The sequence below is a fragment of the Azolla caroliniana genome, unplaced genomic scaffold, assembly GCF_043228905.1.
Source record: "Azolla caroliniana isolate FFs.n. ecotype wild unplaced genomic scaffold, voAzoCaro1.0.p SCAF_9, whole genome shotgun sequence".
Taxonomy (NCBI): domain Eukaryota; kingdom Viridiplantae; phylum Streptophyta; class Polypodiopsida; order Salviniales; family Salviniaceae; genus Azolla; species Azolla caroliniana.
In genome coordinates, this window is record NW_028230444.1 from 17,170,133 (window position 1) to 17,190,345 (window position 20,213).

At 42.1% G+C, this 20,213-nt stretch overlaps 1 protein-coding gene across 1 annotated transcript; it reads left to right on the top strand.

Moving 5' to 3' along the window:
- Nucleotides 1–456: 456 nt before the first annotated feature.
- LOC147860289 (large ribosomal subunit protein uL22z-like) lies at nt 457–2,986 on the top strand. The gene is made up of 8 exons (XM_087325185.1): nt 457–533; nt 1,174–1,210; nt 1,451–1,491; nt 1,739–1,969; nt 2,068–2,170; nt 2,249–2,316; nt 2,411–2,480; nt 2,731–2,986. The coding sequence occupies exons 1-7, from the start codon at nt 531–533 to the stop codon at nt 2,477–2,479; spliced, it is 552 nt and encodes a 183-aa protein (XP_087181311.1). The 5' UTR covers nt 457–530; the 3' UTR covers nt 2,480; nt 2,731–2,986.
- Nucleotides 2,987–20,213: the final 17,227 nt, after the last annotated feature.

Sequence of the window (20,213 nt, forward strand, 5' to 3'; positions counted from 1 at the left end):
GCGCCAGCACCAGGTACGACTCGACGCCACGACGGAGGTATGGGATGCAGATCGAGGCTCGAGTCCGTCTCGATCCCTTCGCTCGGGGGTGGTCGGGTGGATCGACACCCTTCTTTCTCTCTCACCTTTCTTATTTCTTATATCTTTTATCCTTATCATATGCTTACGTTAGACCAACGCTCTAACACCATCCATTCTCGGACAATCCTTCATAAGTTTAACGTAATTCGTTACGTGAGCTCCCCACATCACGATAGAGTTTCGGGTCACCAAGGGTTCCCATTTGATCTATATGTATGTACATATAGTATGTAGTTAAAAACTGTACCAACGAATTCCCCACCCATCCATTCATCTAAAACTTTGCTGCGCTGCTGCACACGGACTCCACACATTTTATGGACTGAATTGAAGCAGCGGCTTAGAATCCGTTTAGGGTTCCTTTTTTCTTCTTCTTCTTCTTCTGATCACTGTCGGAAGTTCCCCATCGCCCCACGCCTTTTCTTCTCCGTCGTTCTCTCTCCGTCGCCATGGTACGTCCTCTTATTCTCTCTCTCTCTCTCTCTCTGTAAAGTTTGGTGGACCATTTCTCGATTTGTGCGTGTCATCCTTCCGCAAGGGTTGGTCGCGGCTAATCTTCTTTGTGCCGTTCCAATTACCCGTCTTTCACTGCTTTCTGCTGTAAACAATCCATCCCTCATCTCATGCTTCTTAGCCGATTTGGCAATGTAGCTTCCTACTATTCTTTGATGGTCGTCCTTCATTTCCATCTTTCGAGTTAATTGTTATCTTTGATCTTTTCCGTTGATTTGGAAGTGATCTGATTAGAACTTTTCCATCGAGTTTTTTTTGGAAATGGCTATGCAAATTTGTGGTTTTGGTTATGCCCTGTTTCCTTGTAAATTTTAATTCAGGCTATTTTTACAATTCAAGAAATGATCGATCAGTTAGAAGTATGTTGTAAGATGACGTTGTTGGTCAGATGGTGCAGAAGCTTTGCTCTTTCATTTCAATACTGAGAATAATGGCTAATGTTATCCACATCTGGTCTTTATGATTCAATATATATGGCTGTCAAAATCATTATTATTTTAATCACGATTCCCTTTTCTGTTATGGTGAATTCTGTTTATCCGTATTCATTTATAGCCTCTTTATCGCATTTCTATACAGGTGAAGTATTCGAGGGAGCCTGATAACATCACTAAAGGTAAACCATGCGGCTTCCTCAAACCATAAGCCCTTAAACCATTTAATATATCAAGCTTGAACTGTGTTAGAATTCGTTTGTTTGTTACACAGTAATTTCTTTAGTAAAATACTCGTTTCTTCTTAAACCTATGCTTCTTCCTCAACCTATGAAATATGTTAAGCGTGAACTATGTTAAGATTCGTTTGCTTGTTACATTATTTTCTGTACTAAATTGCTCAATATGTTTAAATAATGCAGCATGCAAATCAAGAGGTTCTGACCTTCGTGTCCACTTCAAGGTTAGAAAATGCTCAATGTTCATGCATACTATTGTGTGACGCTGTGTAGTATTTGATGTAAGTTGGTGGTAACATTTGTTGTTAGTCTGCAGTAGAGTTTATTGTTAGCAAAGATTTTGTACAAAACATCCTTATTTTGTATTGAAACCATCAACAGGTTGTTGCGTATTTTAATAGAATTTTATTATAATTTTCTAGCATAATTTGTCGTTTATGTCATCTTCTACATGTGTGTGTGCACGTGTAGAATACCAGGGAGACAGCGCAGGCCATAAAGAAGTTTGAGTTAGCTAAGGCCAAGAGGTATTTAGAGGATGTTATTGCTCATAAACAAGCCATTCCATTTCGTCGCTTCTGTGGGGGTGTTGGAAGAACAGCACAAGCTAAGGCCAGGCATTCTAATGGACAGGGAAGATGGCCTGTTAAATCGGCCCAGTTCCTCTTAGGTTTGCTCAAGAATGCCGAAAGCAATGCCGAGGTACTATATACAGTGGTACATATATTTCATCCATATTTTACTAGGAAGTTATCTCAACTGTATATCGTTGTCACTTACCCCTTTGTTGTTTTTGCTAGACCAAGGGCCTGGATGTAGATACCCTGTATGTCTCTCATATTCAGGTTAATAAGGCCCAACAACAAAGGAGAAGGACCTATCGAGCTCATGGGCGTATCAACCGTAAGTAGGCACTTTTTTACAATAAACCCACAGTGATCTTTGATTCTATTTAAATTATTTAAAATTTCTTTTTGACAGCCTATATGTCTTCACCTTGTCATATTGAGCTGATTCTTTCTGAGAAGGAAGTGCCGGTAAAGAAAGAGGTAGGAATATAAGGAAACTCTGGTAATTGAAATTAATCGTATAGTTACGACGTGTTTGCTTACTGTATATATTGAATTTTTTGTTGATCTGTAGGCTGAGACCCCTGTTTCTAAAAAGCCTCGGCGAGGTCCAGCACGTCTTCGAAGCGGATCATCTGCTTGATGTACTTACTTATCTCTTTGTTTATACAATTGAGGTTGAATATAGTTTTTTCACGGTGGCTTACACTATATATATTGTAGTTCTTTCCATTTATAATGAGGTTAAATATAGCTCTTTTATGGTCATTCATTATTTATTGACCAACAATGAGATTGAATATAGTTTTTTTTTATAGTCATTCAGGTTATATGTTACAGTTCTATTTATTTACTTTAGAGAGGTTGAATGATGACTCACATAATGTGCTGTAGGAACCAAAATCTTCTACCAGCAGCAGATGAAGATAAAGTCGATGGGGTTGTAGAAGCTAAAGTTTGGAAGGAATTGTAAGGCTTACTGGGGAATGAAGCATTTAGGTTCAAATGAGTGGTGGAAACATGTGCTGTCTTGCTACCATGATCATGGTTTTAAGGTGGCTCAAATTGTAAACTGTGCCAAGTTTTGGTATGATGTACTCTTTTTCGTTAGAAATTTAGAATGTAATGAGAGCATGATAGTATATGCTCATTCTTTGTCTCAAAGCTTTTAAGGAAATCTTTACAGAGAACTAACCATTGGAAAACATTAGGTATATTTTTGTTGGGCAAAAGCTACATGATTGGTTATGATATTTCTTCATCACTGTTGTTCTATGATTACTTCAAAATTCACTCCCTGCCATATTATTGGACCTTGCAAGTGGGGTTGTAGAACAAGGTCTTTTGGTAGTGAATGAGGAATTCATGGAGGAACTCATGTAGGTATGCTTATTACATGAGTTTCCCATGAGATCCATTCTGCTGAAGCTGCAAACTATCTGTGGTAAATGTGAGTGAAGCATGAGGGGTTGTAGAACAAGGTCTTTTGGTAGTGAATGAGGAATTCATGGAGGTACCTTAATACATGAGTTTCCCATGAGATCTATTTGGCTGAAACTGCAAACTATCTGTAGTAAATGTGAGTGAAGCATGATTGTATCATGTGGATAGTTTTCAGAGTACTGTTGGGAAATACTCATGGAAAGCTCAAAGTAAAATCATTGAGAAATAGCCACAGTTACAGGTTGTCCATTAATCATAAGTGAGTTATTTGCATGACGTTTTGAATGGTTCAGAGTAATGTTTGGAAATGATTGTGGATGGGCATGACGCTGTGGTCAATGTAATGTGATTGTAGTCAAGCCAGGATCAGTAGCAGGTGAAGAGCATCCAACAACCAAATGGGCACAATTGATAATTATGTTGGAGCGTTTCGATGTAAAGAGCTTGTTTGACATGATATGGAGGCGTCTAATATATAAGCCTTTACAACATGTCACATCATATATTAAACTCTGACTGGTTTCACGTAGCATTCTCTATGAGAAAAAAAATATATATATATATACATGGTATCACAGGGTTCAGGGCACATTCTCCAAAGGGCTGATTTTTTCATTCCTGGTTGGTTAAGATGTTGATCAATACCTGATGTTTTTTATTTTTCATGTATGGCATCAATGGTTTTGTTTGGGAATCTTGTTTGTTTTTTATTAAACGGTATTTCTGCTGTTTTATTTTATGAGGTAAATACAGAGGTAAATTGCTCACTTTGCCCGGTAAAACAATAAACTTGGTTGTCATTCTTGAATCGGCTCCTAGGGCATTGATTGCCTCTTGAATTCTGTGGGCTTCATTGATAACCCGACATGATGTTGAGTTCAGTGGTAGCAATTCTTCAATGATGTGCTTGACCTGTTTGGCTAAGGGTCTTTACCCACTAGGTCTAAGTGCCCCATCATCTGAATGAAACACTTCTCATTTGGGTGTTTGCACTCTGAGCATATGAGGATTTGTTGCAATAACACTTTACACAACTTTAACCTTTCCATCCAAATTCTTGATATTGTGTGGATCTGTATGTTGATGGTTGCTCATCAGCATTAACCACTTTGGCTGTAACTTCTGGAAAAGCTCACTTTTGGAGTTGGTGAAACCCTAGGTTTTAACATCACATTGGCTGCCCTCCAACAATTGTTAAGGTAGACTGGTAGTCACATTCAATGACTTGCACTACTTACAATACTAGGTTTTACATTGGTTTAGTTATGGGCATTTATGCCCCATGTGACCACCTTATTAAGATATATGATTTCATCACATATTGCATAGCATTTTGGATGTTCTACTTTGTTTGGAACGGCTATTGGCGATTGCATGGTGGCTAGGGCCTCCTTGGGGTTTTGCACCACTTACAAGTTACAACATTGGGTCTTACGTTGGTTTAGTTATGGGCATTTATGCCCCATGTGACGATCTTTTCAAGATATCTTATTTTATCATATATTGCATAGCATTTTGGATGTTCTACTTTGTATGGGGCTATTAGTGATTGCATGGTGGCTAGGGCCTCCTTGGGGTTTATAGTCGCTGGGTTAGGCATTCAGAGGCTTGCCATGGAATCTTCAAAAATCATAACTATCAAGCAAGCTTTAGTGAAAGACCTACACAATCGGGCTAATTTGTAATGTGGGATAGTATAGCATATTGATGAACCTACTCATATAAGTTTTTCATCTAGCATTTCAACAAGTTAAGTGTAAGCTTTTGATACACAAACAATTTCCACAAAGTCTTGCTTGAATGTGAATATCTATTGGTTCCAATTGGTTCCTTGCCTCACGAAGTTGATAAGGAACGCCTTCTTGTCATACATGAAGTCATGAAATGTTCTATTTGGGAGGGTTTGAAACCATACATTAGCTTGGTCTTCAAGGGTGAGCTTGAAGGTGGCTACCCACGTGCCATCAATGATGAGCTAATAATTAAACGTGATACATTTGAAACACTCTAGTGGTCATAAGTGTCTCCATATCAAAATCGTGGGACAAATTGACTAATTTGAGTAGTGTTACCAGTTTTATTTGTTGATCTTGGCATGGGAACTAATGTTTGTTTCTCCTTCTCCATCAAGGATATTAACATTTCTATCGACTTTCGAGCTATACATAGCCCCGAGTTGGTTTCTAGCATTAGCTTTGGATTCTCACATCGAATTTGTCCACTATCTCTCTTACATGAGATTTCCTCAGGTAGACCTCTTTGAGTGTTACCCAACTGATTAGTGTGTGGGTATGAATCGTGCCTATTTTGGGGTGGACTTTGCCCTTTTTGTCTTTTTAGCTCGTTGTGAATGACGAACAAACATTTGAGGAGTGCATCTCATGCTAACTTACATTCCTAGATTACAACCTCTATCTCTTAGGTCACGGCCTCCAACCTCGTTCTCTTGATGAAGTGGATTGCCCATATTTCTATTTTGTTTTCTATGGCATTGAGCTCCTCGAGGACGTATAATCCCTTGTGTTTTAGAAATCACTTGCCACTAAAAGCAAGGAGGAGAAAAAGTTTTGTTATATTGTTATTATATTACTCCTCCTCGGGAATTTTGTTCTCTCTCTTATTTGTTTATCGTAATTAGCTTACCCTAGTGGTTAATAGTTTACACTATTAGCACTACATCTTGGGCTCTCTCTCTCTCTCTCTCTCTCTCTCTCTCTCTCTCTCTCTCTCTCTCTCATTTATCTTAATTAGCTTACCCTAGTGGTAAACTTTTCCAACTGAACTACATCCATTTGGGCTTCTCTCGCCCTGTCTCTCTCTCTCTCTCTCTTATTTATCGTAATTACCTTACCCTAGTGGTAAACTTTACCAAGAGCTACATCAATTTGGGCTTCTCTCTCTCTCTCTCTCTCTCTCTCTCTCTCTCTCATCACTTCGTTAATCTAATAATAACTCAATCACTTTAACCCTAAGCATTAGAAATGTGGTAAAGTCTCTTCATGATTAAGTGTCAATGTATCATCTTGTGGATGTGATTAGGTAATAGAGTAAAATTAAAGTTTGCTTTATAGTTAGTTTAAGTGTCAATAGTTTGAGAGCAATTGATAAATTGCACTTACCTGTCTTGCCACAAAAGGTTAGATACTGGTATGTCCCTCCAAAATGACCTCAAGGTGATAATCAAGAAGAATATTAAAGAAAGATGTAAACTTTCGGTTAGAGTACTAAAAAAAGTTACATCTTTTAGAACCGTTGGGGGGAAATAGAACCATCATTTGAAAATAGTGGTGAGCTTTTCAGAAGCTCCCACGACTATGTTTAGGCTCAGGAGGTAAGGAAGAATCATCTCCAATCATCAAACTGCACATTTTTGTTTTTGTTTTCTTAAATTTCCCATCATGATCTATATAGGTAAATTGCGATTAGGAGATGTTAGAAGTTTTTCACTTTTTTAAATTTTGCTTTTTTCTCCTAGTAATTGTTTTTGTTTTTAAAACCCAATTCCCATAATTATGGGTTGAGCTTTTCCAAAAACTCAACCCAAAGGGTCCACAACACCACCACACCACTTTAGAGACAAAATATTGGAAGTATGTTCATCGGAAAGTTTGGGCTCCAAGGGGCACAAGAACCCATAGAAAGTACACAAAGTGTGCCATAGTGCCTAATAACCACAAAAAACTAGATGACCCCAGGAGGATGTAAGGAGAAAAGAAAGGATGAAATAACACTTCAACCTCTCCTTCGTTTAGAAATAACACTTCAACCTACACAACAAAGTCGATAAGACCTTAGAGCTCAAGCCTTTGCACAAGATTGATCTTTGTTCAATACAACGTGCTCAAGGCAAACACCTTACCACGATGTTAGCTAAGATTGAATCCATCTTAGGAGATTGGATAAGAACCCACAATGGGTTGCTAGCATGAATGGAAATGCTAAATATTGAAATCAATGAGGCTTGCAAACGTCAAATTCCGACCACAACTTTTATAGATACCGCGACTAGGCTTGGTTTTAGTTTCTTTGGTCATGGTATACGGGGCACATTGAGTTGGTTAGAAGTGGCCAAAAGTACGAATCATGATGAGCAATTGTTTACAAAAGGTTAGATTACAGGAAAAGAATTGTCATTTTCTATAATAGCAAGATGTTCCTGAAAGGTACAATTTTCTTTATAATAGAAGATTCAACTCCAAAGGTGCAAGGGTAAAGAAGGTGCGCCTATGCAACAAGAAAAAGAACTCAAAATGCATAGCAAGTTGTCATAGATGACCCATTGGATTAGCTCAAGTTTGAAAATAATGTTTTAGAACTAAGCGATGTATGTGACTCATGGTATAAATATTATACTTCTGGTTGAAATTGATGGTTATATCATAAAACCTCCAGAGTCCTTCACTAGAAGTGGCATGTATTTATCGTGAAAGTTTGAAAAATCACATATGAGTGTGTAAGTATGATTAATACAAACGATATATGTGCGTTGAAGTAACATTATGTGAACATAAATTTTATTGTCATGCAATTATATTGCTCATAGAGTCCCACTACTATAATCTATATGAGCTAGAGTATGTATGTAATGATTTTTTTTCTCGGGTTCGCACATAGGATTTAAGGTGAAAAAAACCAATAAGGGAAAAATGCTTTCATTTGGCAAGGTACTTGACATTATGAAATGGTCTAAAAGATAGGAAATAAATGATTGATTGTAGCTCTTTAGTAATGCTATGAAGTATGTGCGTTGATCAAGGATAGATTAAATAAGGCACCGAGGATGAACTGGCAAGATGCCAAAATGTTAAAATTGGAATATTACATTGCAAATGTTAGCCCCTAATACAAGGTAAAAAGGCTAGAATTTGTTCATGACATGGTGTGCGCAATGGAGAAAAAAGCCTAAAAACTAAGGTATATCATAAGGTAAGGTATAGTCAAAGAAATAACATAAGAACACAATAGTGGATGAGAATCAAAGAATTAAATCAAGATAGCTCAATTGGCAAGAATTAATTGTTAGAAAACAAGGTGTAGGGATTGAATCTCGATAGAGGTGATGAAGGAAGGTGACCTATAGTGCACAAAGATATAAGGATGAAGTATGGAGTATAAACAAAACGGGGAATCTACGCTTTATGAAAATCAAGTATCAAGGTCAAGTGTTACAAAAGGAAAGTTATTTTGGTAAGGGTCCTCTTGAAATTTATAAAAGGAGAATGAGAGCTCATTGCCACGGAAAGGCATCTTGATGGAGACGCCCAAGCTTTGTTAACGAACGAATTATTGCAGCACAATGAATCAAGAGGCATGTGAGAGGCCAATGATGACAAACACAATGTGGTCATCAATTGTCGTGCCAAAACTTGAGGATCTCCTACCTACACTCTTTTAATTCCTTGATCTCCATCATCTTATCCTTTCATACCCCATACTACGAACCCCACTTAACAAGGTTGAGTATTTAAACCTTCATTGTATCTTGTAGCAAGCTCCTAGTATTATCATGGTTTATTGTATATTTCCTATAATATGTTATGCATCTTTGGAAAAGATTTTCACTATGTCTTATGGAGAATCTTCATGAAACTTTCGAGTTGAGATTTTGAGTCATTGGGCATACATCTACAAGTGAATTCGTGTAATTCACAATCTAGATGACATTCATTTCCGTACACTTCATCATGCGAACATTTAGGAAATTGTTGTGGAAATCACGACATAGCCTTTGGGTTGATAATCAACGTCCCCTAGAAGAAATTACATGCAAAAGAAAAATCAAACCCATGACATCAAGTTCTAAGAAAACTGGTGTCCAATTAAGTAGGCATGCTCATATGTTGCCAAGCAAAATATCGTTGAATCGGGCATTAGGACATCAAGTTAGTGAAAGTCCCATCCACAAGAAAAGAGGAAACAAGGGACTTATCATATTTCCCCTAAAATACCATTCTCCCGCCACACTTTCCCTAAATTCCCTTCTCCCAACACGCTTTCTCGAAATACCCTTCTCCCATCACACTTTCTCAAAATAACCTTCTCCATCACACTTTCTCGAAATACACTTCTCCCAATACACTTTCTCGAAATACCCTTCTTGTTGCAAACTAAGACCATCGGTGCGGAAATACAGATCAACACTATAGGATGAAGGACAACAAGTTCTTGTAAGTAAGACCATCAGTCTAAACAGATGAGGCAACATCCACAACTAAAATAGAATTTGAGACAGACAGACAGACAAAGATAGGCACATAGTGTAACTGTATTATTCAAACTCAAAGTTACAAAAGAATGGCGGCAACCAACACCATCTATAAACTAGTTACAAACTTAGTTATATACTAACTGACTTAGGGCAACCACCCTTTGATCATATTACAAATATGTCCTTGTCTAGTTTGTCCAAATGGCACAATGTGAATACGACCATTATACACCCATATTCGACAATCCCCCATAATGGGCGTACACAACAAAAGAATTTGTAATATAATACAAAACAATACAGATTATATAAAACGATGTTTGAACAAGTCGATTGTATTGCTGAATCGGCAAAGGCCGAACAAAAAATCGAGTCGGCTAGTCTAAAACACTAAAGTCGGATTGGTTGTGTCGAATGCCGAATTCCGAAACGTCGAAATGCCGAAGCCAATTGTCTGAAGTCACCTCTGTGTTCGACTAAATCAAACCGATTTTTTCTTAAGCCCATTTGGTGCCTTAGTGACCGGAATCGATCACCCGAAAGACACTTGGTCATCACGTCTGCAACGTTGTCGGCCGAAGAGATCTTCTCGAGGCCAAGCTTACTTGTAATTATGCAATCCCGAACAAATTGATATCAAACATCGATATGCTTCATGGAATTATGATGCACCGAGTTCTTTGACAAGGCGACAACACCTTGATTGTCGCTATATACAACTGGAGTTGAATTAGTGTTGGTTTGCTGAAACGTTGTCATAGTGTATTTCATACACTACGTGAAAAATGTACGGAGTACCCGATTGAATAAGTATGAAGAAAAAGAAGAGAATATTAAAATGTAGGTTACATGCACAAGACAAGATTCAAACGTTGTACCTTGTTGAGAATCAAGCTCAACCTAGCCTAGTGTGTGAACACACCCTTGAGAGTTTATGAACACTCAAAGGTCAAAAGTCACACCACTACTCTTTACACATTAACTGTGTCATAGAATCATATTATATGACACATAACTAATGAGTTTCCACATTCCCCATGACTCATGAGCTTTGGTAGTTAATGAAGAGAGAGAGTGACTATATAAAACACTCTCCTCCTACTTTGTAATACATCGGTTAATCTCCTTTGTAATATACAATCTTCTTGAGTATTTTCTATTATCGATCTTGTGTTTCTCTCCTCTCTCTCTCTCTCTCTCTCTCTCTCTCTCTCTCTCACACACACACACACACACACACATAACATACATCTCTAACCTATTCCGATGCACAAGAATCACCATCGATTCTTTACATGGTATCAAAGTGGTTTGGTAGCTCGATCTAGCCCATCCGCGTGTGTTGTGCTCTACGCCGACGTTCAAGAAGAACCGGCACATCGCTATCGTAATGCGGCGACATAGTTCGTATTCAAGAGAGAAGAAGAAGGAAGACATCTACATAGAACACCATGAATACTCAAATGGGGAGTGCTCTCCCTAGCGAGAAGTTGGACCGAAACAACTTCGCATCTTGGGAGTACAAGATGCACCAATACCTTGTCGGTCAAGGTTATTGGAGCTTCATTAAAGGAGCACAAGAAAATCGACCTGACCCAAAGGATGCCAACTACTCAACATGGGAGCCAGTGGCGAGTCGAGTAATGTATTGCTTGGCGACATGTGTTCATGACCACATGCTCAACTGCATTCGAGAAGCCACGATGCCAAAGGAAGCATGGGAGAATCTAAGGAAGATATTTGCCGCCAATACGACGACATGAAAGCTTCAACTCCGCCAAGAGTTGAACAACATCCAACAATGGGACTCGTCCATCACAATCTACACCTTGAAGATCAAGGATCTTTGTGATTCACTCGGCTCAATAAGCGTTAATGTGGAGGATGATGAGATGGTGCAAATATGCCTCAGTGGCCTTGCAGCACGGTCTGGCACAATGAGAACTGTCGTCCTACCAAGGGAGAATCCTCCCTCTTTCTTCGATCTTCAATCCATGTTGTTGGTTGAAGAAAACCATGTTCGAACGAGGAGCAACACCTCGAAAGGCCACATGCTCTACACACATTCGAACGGAGGAAGAGGACGCGGCCAAGCAAGAGGCCGATTTGGCCAAGGACGAGGCGGACGAGGTTCCACTTCCGACAACAACTCCCAATTTTGACAACAAGACGAAATCCATCGAGGAACCTAAGAAGGGGAGCTTCCATTCCGGTTCAACTCGACAAAACTCGATCGAATGCGGATATTGCGGCAAAATTGGTCACCACGAAGAAGAGTGCCGAAAGAAGATGCGTGAGTCGGCTTCCACTAGCCGACAACTCAACAAGTACGCCACCAACTCTAACTATGAAGATCATGGCAGAATGTTCGTAATGAGACATAGAGCAAATTCTATGTCGGCCTCTAATTCGACTAATGCCTCCAATCTGGAAGATGTATGGTTCGTCGACACTAGTGCTTCGAACCATATGACGTCCCATCAAGAATGGTTCCGAGACTTCCGAGAGCTGGATCAATCCGGTTATGTCGAGACCAGAGACGACACCACTCATCTGATTCGGCATGTAGGCAATGTCCCATTCGGGAAAGAAGGTGAACAAACTTGCATCAAAAATGTCTTACATGTACCCACCATAACAAAGAATTTGGTCTTGGTCGGCCAAATTGTGGAGCAAGGGATGCAAGTTCAATTCAACCAAGGTGATTGCTTTATCGAGAAAGAAGGCCGACTAATTGCTCGTGGTCAAAGGGAAGGCCGAATGTTTATCCTCAAAGCGAACGAGGTAAAATCATCCATGTTTGCAAAGGGCCTCAAACCCGACACCGACATAGAGCTATGGCATAAAAGAATCGGCCATATCAATCTCAACAAACTCAAAGTGATGCAATCGAAAGCAGTCGTGTTAAGCGAGCAAGCTCAACCGGATCCGGATCCGGATCGGTATCCAGAATGGAGAACCGAATCAGTGTCCGGATGATATCCGGAACTAGGAGCTGGATCGGAATCAAACCGGCAAGCCGTTAGAGGCCTACTGATCTAGCCTAGTACGTAGGCATATTTTTGGGAGTCAGTGACAGTCGCTCGTATGAGCATTGAAGTACCTGTCAGTACTTTTGTAAGTCCTTTATGGACTTGTATAAAAGTGCTCTCTGAGCACATTCTATGTACACAGAGTTTTAGAGTATTATTTTGAATAGAGTTTATGCTCTCTCTCTCTCTCTCTCTCTCTCTCTCTCTCTCTCTCTCTCTCTCTCTCTCTATGTCTCTCCTGCGTACGCGTACTCTATGTGTGTGTTAAGTTTTCTTCTCATCTTCTGTTGCTATCCGATAGAGCCGGTTTGTCGAACGCTTCCACACGCTAACATTCACATGGTATCAGAGCACGAGGGTTGAGAACCTCTGCAGCCGACAGACGCTTTCAAAGTCAAACCCTAATAACTGGTAACAACAGAAAGAGAAAGGTATGGACAGAGGTATGGCGAGTTCACTTCCAACAGAGAAGCTCGGTCAGAGCAACTATGCGTCCTAGTCATATAAAATGCACCACTACTTGCCGGGGCATGATTATTGGAGTTATGTGGAAGGAACCAACAAGGTAGCACCGGAGCTGGCACACAAAGACTTCCTGGCATGGGAGCAAGGAGTGAGCCGAGTATTGTACTATCTTGCGTCCGGTGTGCACGATCAAATGCTCAACTACATCAAAGATGCAAAAAAGCCAAAGGAGGCCTAGGAAAAGCTTCAAAAGATTTTTGCCGCTAGTACCATGGCACGAAAGTTGCAGCTTCGACAAGAGCTCAACAATATCCGACAGAGGGATATGTCTGTGACTGACTACACCACCAAGATAAAGGAGATTTGCAACGCGCTCGGGTCCGTCAACGTGACGGTGGACGAATACGAGATGGTTAAAATCTGCCTCGGTGGTCTAGCACAACGGTACAAGCCAATCCGAACAATGATCTGCACACGGGAGAAGCCACCGTCCTTCTTCGACTTACAATCCATGTTGATGGTCGAAGATGTTGAGAATCAAGCTCAACACAGCACAACGTGTGAACACACCTTTTGAGAATCTATGATTACTCAAAGGTCAAGAGTCACGCCACTACTCTCTACACATTAACTATGTGTCATAGAATCATATTCTATGACACATAACTAATGAGTTTCATATTCCCCATGACTATGAGTCTTCACATTCCCCAAGAGAGAGATTGGTTGTTGTAAGTTAATGAAGAGAGAGGATGACTCTATATAAAGCACCCTCCTCATACTTCATACTAAGTCGGTTGTGACTCCTTGTAATGCTACATTTTCATTTATCATATTCTCCTTGTTAATATACATCTCCTTCTTCTTGAGTATTTCATTTTGTCTCTTATCCATCTTGTGTTTCTCTCCTCTCCTCTTTCCTCTCACACATACAGATAACACACATCTCTTCCGCTACACAAGAATCACCATCGATTCTTTACAGAAGAAAACCACGTGAGTGGATCGAGGACCACTCAATCGGACAACCGGATGTTGTACAAGGAGGTGGATCGACCCTATGGGCGTGGAGGACGAGGTGGGTCGGCACGTAATGGAGGCGGCCGGCAAGAGCAGAACCAAAGGCACAGAGACAGTGCCGACAGTAGTTCCGGACCCTCCACAAGCAGGGGCAGTCAAGTCGGAGCCGGAAACTGATAGTTGAAAACCGAAACGGAATGCTAGTACTGTGGCAAGAAAGCCACACAGAGAGCGAGTGCTGGAAGAAGTGTGGCGATTCGGATAAATCCGGATCTGGCAAGGTCGGACAAGGGAACCGGCAAAGTTCGCAGTACGCAGAAGGATCGGAAGGATCCGGAATTGGGAAGACCGGTAAAGGGCTAGCCTTCGTGATGAAGCACAAGGCTAACTCGATGAAGAAGAATACTTCCAAATCGGAGGAAGTATGGTACGTTGATTCCAGAGCGTCCAACCACACGACAAGCCATGAAGAGTGGTTCTCTTTTTTGGAGAAACCGGAACAACCAGGGATTGTCGAAACTGGAGACGACACCCCTCACCCAATTGTGCATGTCGGAGAAGTCCCTTTAAGCCATGTCGGACAAAAGGGGAAGTTGATGAACGTACTACACATTCTGACTATCACAAAGAACCTGATGTCGGTTGGACAAATCGTCGACCAGGGGATGTAGGTGTGGTTTATGCACCTCAGGTCCTTCATCGAGGAAGAAGGCCAGATAATTGCACAAGGGCGCAGAGAAGGGAGGATGTTCATCCTCAACACTAATGACATCGGCACTGCCATGTTTGCCAAAGGACAGAAGATTGAATCCGATATCGATCTCTGGCATAAGCGGATCGGCCACGTCAACTACCAGAGGCTTCAAGATCTGCAATCGAAACAAGTTGTGTTCAGATTGCCGAAGTTTAGTGGCTGGAAGGCCCAAACATGTGAAGCCTGCCAACTCAGGAAGCAACACTGGCTTCCATTCCCCACCGAACGAAACCGGAGCCATAACAAGACGATCTAATCCATTCGAATGTATAGGGACCTACACAGAACGTTAGTCTTGGCGGGAGTCGGTATTTCATCTCCTTCATTGACGACTACAGCCGGCACACGTGGATATATCTCATCGAGAAGAAAAGCGAAGTCTTCGACTATTTCCAGAACCTTCAAAGGCTAGTCAAAAAGGAAACGAAGAGGAAGATCAAGTGCCTGTGGTCGGATGGCGGAAGAGAATACTTTTTTGGCCAATTCAACAGTTATCTGCAGTAGAACAGAAATCGGAGAGAATTCAGTTGTCGATACACACCGGAACAAAACGGTGTGGCCGAAAGAAAGAACCGGTCGATTGTCGATGCAGCAAGGGCAATGTTGGGGGAGAAGAGCATGCCCCAATTCTACTAGGCTTAGGCGGTTCGAGCGGCCGTCTCAGCCAGCACACGTGGATCTATCTCATCAAGAAGAAAAGCGAAGTCTTCGACTGATTCCAGAACCTTCAAAGCCTAGTCGAAAGGGAAACGGAGAGGAAGATCAAGTGCCTGCGGTCGGATGGCCGAAAAGAATACTTTTCCGGCCAATTCAACAGTTATCTGCAGCAGAACGGAATTCGAAGAGAATTCAGTTGCCGATACACACTGAAACAAAACAGTGTGGCCGAAAGAAAGAACCGGTCGATTGTCGATGCGGCAAGGGCAATGCTGGGGGAGAAGAGCATGCCCCAATTCTACTAGGTTGAGGCAGTCCGGACGGCCGTCTACATCCAAAACCGGATCGGAGACAAGGTGTCACAACATGAGCTATATTTCGGGCGGAAGCCGAATTTGATGCACCTTCGGATATTCGATAGCATAGCATATGTGCATGTACCGGATGAGAAGCGGAAGAAGCTAGATTTGAAGTCAGAGAAATGCGTCCTAGTCGGTTACTCGCATGAGTAGAAGGGGTATAAGTCTTAAAACCCCCAGACTAAACATGTACGAATAAGTCGAGATGTCGAGTTTGATGAGTCGGCATCATGGTACTCCCTACCGACTCTAACACCCAACGAATGAGGCTAGTGAGCCCGAGGAGGTCTAGGAAGAAGATGAAGACTTTGGCACTCTAGAAGAGAGTCCGATCTCATTACGGCTAAGTGGGCCGAATGAGCGGTTGAGTCGGGATGACCAGTCGGATGAAGAACCGACGAGTAATGGAGACTCTACCGTGCTCTCCCGTGCAAGGAACCGAGGAGACAGTTCACGCGCAAAGAGAAGGGGAAGAAGAAGATGTTGGAATATGATACCGGTAGTGAAGGGTCAAATCAGAGTGAATCTGACCCCGGAAAGGGAGAAGGTAGGTCTTTAGAAAGGAAGTTTGAACTGGCCAAGAAGGGCCTCAAACCGGGTAACAAAAAGTTACCCCAGTGAACCCTTCATGAGGTACGGGTACAATGAGTACAAGGTGCATCACTATGCGTACATGACTAAGGTGGTGGAAGAGAGTGAGCCGGAGAGCTACGCAGAAGCAGCGAAAGACGCAAATTGGCGTGCTGCTATGGAGGAAGAAATGTGGGCACTAGATGCCAACGACACATGGGACCTCGTTGACCCACCCCGACAGTGCAATCCGATCGGTTGCAAGTGGGTGTACAAGGTAAAGTACAACGTTGACAATTCGGTCAACCAGTACAAAGCCCGGTTAGTGGCGAAGGCATACGCACAAACCCACGAAATCGACTACGACGAGAGCTTCGCTCTAGTAGCGAAGATGACGGCAGTTCGTGTGGTACTAGTTGTTGTTGCGGCAAGGGGAGGGCATCTTCACCAAATGGATGTGAAGAATGCATTTCTTCACGATGATCTTGATGAACAGGTCTATATGATCCAACCCCCCGGTTTCCAATCGGAGATGAACAAGTCGACAGTGTGCCGACTCAAAAAGTCGCTTTACGGTCTGAAACAAGCCCCCCGAGCTTGGAATGCGAAGATCACGCACCAGTTGCGTAAGATGGGGTTTGTGGCCTCTAAGTCTAACTCTTCATTGTTCATCCGGAACGGTCCGGACGGTCCGGTTTGCATTTTGCTTTATGTAGATGATTTAGTCATCACCGGACCCGAACTCGATGAAACCTGCAAAGTGAAGTCCCAACTGTCGAACGCATTTGAAATGAAGGACCTAGGGGACCTTCATTATTTTCTTGGGATCGAGGTGATCCGAACCCCTGACATCATATTGCTCTCACAACGCCATTATGTGTTGAATATGTTTCACAAGTTCGGCATGACGGAATGCCAACCGATCTCTACACCCCTGGACCAAAACCTAAAGCACACGTCCCCACTCCGGTCCGGCCTGCGATGAGAAACGGTTCCAACAAATTGTCAAAAGCCTTATATACTTGAAGATCACCCGACCCGACATCAATTATCCGGTCGGAGTGATCAACTAGTTCATGCAAAAGTCATCCGTCCAGCATCTTCAATGCGCACACCGGATACTCCGGTATGTTAGCGGCACGAAGGACCGAGGACTGTTATACTGACACGGTATAGCTAAAGAGCTTGGCGGATATACCGATGCCGACTGGGCTGGTGATGCATCGGATCGTTGATCCACCTCCGATTACATGTTTTCTCTTGGTAGTGCGGTTGTTGCATGGAGCAGCAAAAAGCAGCCAACATTGGCTCCGTCGAGCACTGAGGCTAAATACCGGGGTGCTACCATTTCCACCTGTGAAGCCATCTGGCTTCGGCGACTTTTGCGTGACCTCCCGATCGAGGTGCCGACCCCGATCCCGATCCACTATGACAACATGAGCAGCATACAGCTCGCCAAGAACCCAGTGTTCCATACTCAAACAAAGCACATAGAAGTGCATTATCACTTTGTTCATGAGCGGGTACTGAGCGGTGAGGTTGAACTTCGGTATGTTCACACGGATCGGTAGTTGCCGACATCTTCACCAAGCCGCTCGGATCGGACAAGTTGCAACATTTTTTGGAGATGCTCGGCATTCAGCATCTCGATGTGCTGCACTTGAGGGGGAGAACAAGAACGGGAACGAATGGCACCGGACAAGGAGCCGGAGAGGAAGAAAGAACCAAGGAGGGAGATAAGCAGAAAAAGGAAGCCGAGCCGACCACAGGAGTCGGCACATCCGAACAAGTCGGAGCAAGCGGCAGCGGCGGTAGAGTCAAGAAGGACAGAGCCGACCAGAAGAAGAAGGCCAAGACCAGGTCGTGGTCTGATGTGGTGAAGGGTCTGAAAACCGGAGACGAGTTGGAGAACACCAACTCAGACAAGAGCCGGAACGAATCGGAAGCGACCGATTTGGACAAGAGCTAGAACGAATCGGAGACAGTTGATTCGGTTCAACAGATGGATTCGGAAGAGCCAGATCTTCTTAAGGCCAAGTGGACACGGACGCAACAGAAGTCGACGCCAACACGGAGGAGCTAACGGGTCGAGAAGCGCTAGAGTCGTAGCAGCGAGGGAGCTAAAATGGGCCTGTTGAGCAGACAAGTCGACCGAGGAGATGGAGGTACGCTGAACCGGAAGGGCCGCGGCAAACGAGACCGGACCGGATGAGGAGCGCGAGCAAGGTAGAATGACACCAAAAGGAGCCGGATGGAAGGACCGGCTACTGCAGACACTGACACCACGATCCGACCTCAAGTTGAGCTTGAGGGGGAGTGTTGAGCGAGCAAGCTCAACCGGATCCGGATCGGCTGAATAAGCCAGAGCCGGATCGGTATGCGGAACGGAGAACCAAATCGGTGTCCGGATGATATTCGGAACCAAGAGCCGGATCAAAGAGCCGGATCGGAATGAAACCGGCAAGCTGTTAGAGGCCTATGGATCCAGCCTAGTACGTATGCATATTTTTGGGAGTCAGTGACAATTAGTACAACAATATTACATTTCACATTATACATGTGAAAGTGAGTAGTGACTCTCGATGTTCAAGAACTTTACCAATGAACGTTGCAATCAAGAGTGCACATTCTGGTTGTGAGAGAAATTCGTGCAAGGATTGGGCTTGGTTGAAAATGTGCGCAATGAGAACCTAGTGGAGAGTAAATGTCACTTCCCACATACTCAACACATAAGGTAATTCTTGAGATGACTTATTGGACAGTCATGATAATTCAAGCATCATACTCAAATACCCACCAAGAAGGGTAAGCACATACATGTGTGCATTATTTTCACATAGAGAGTTTTTATTACAAAAAGTTGTCGTGTCTTTAGTCAATTCAATTGCCCCAAACTTTAGTAGATATTGAGTGGAGACCTTATATACCCTCTCTTAGTAATATGAACGATTGTACTGAGTTTGCATAGATAAGCCAGTTTGTACCTCGTTTTATGTGTGTAGGAAAATCACATAGAGAGGTTCAACCAAATCACACGACATTACAAACCAGGCATGATTGAGACAAGCGTGATTGCTTTGAGTCTCTCATGTTAGAATATCAAGTTGGGGTCTAGTTCATAACACTCCATACAAAATCTGGGATAAACTTCCTTTACATAAAGGAAGGATTTCTTACCAACTTGAGAGGAGAGGAGTGAAGTGGAACCCATTGGCCAACTCTTCTCTTTGAACCAAGCCAAGAGTTTCCATAATGGGTTTGAATCATAGTATGAACCATATGTGCATTCGCATTCACAAATTTTTCAATCATTCGCGTAAGAAAAACACCCTCAAAGAATGATAAATACCATATTTTGGATTAACTATTTATTATGAGGTAAATAAGCCTAAAAAATGGAAAAAAAACATTAAATAAATGGGAAAAAAACAAAAAAAAAAAACACAAGAATGTTTGAATAACATTCGCATTCGTTTTCCAACGTAGGAAAACGAATGTTATGCTAGATGAACATGAATTTTACGTACTATGGAGCTTTGAATAGAGTGATAAGATGACCGATGAAAAACTTATGAATTGGTTCGTTCATGGGTTATACCCATCTTATCAACATGTTTTTGTCAAAAAATTCAAGGTGGCCTTCATTTAACCCATTCAATCAAGGACACAATTTTAATTTTACAATTTATCATCTAACAATGCGAGAGCACTTTTAAAGTTTTTGCAAACCCCACATGCAACTTCTTCATTGTATGTATTCATTTTCCAACACTATCAAGCTAGCAGAAATACTTCCAAGAAACCATGACTAACATTATAGAGAATCAAATGGGGCCACTCTATTAGACTTGGGTCATTACATGGTCACT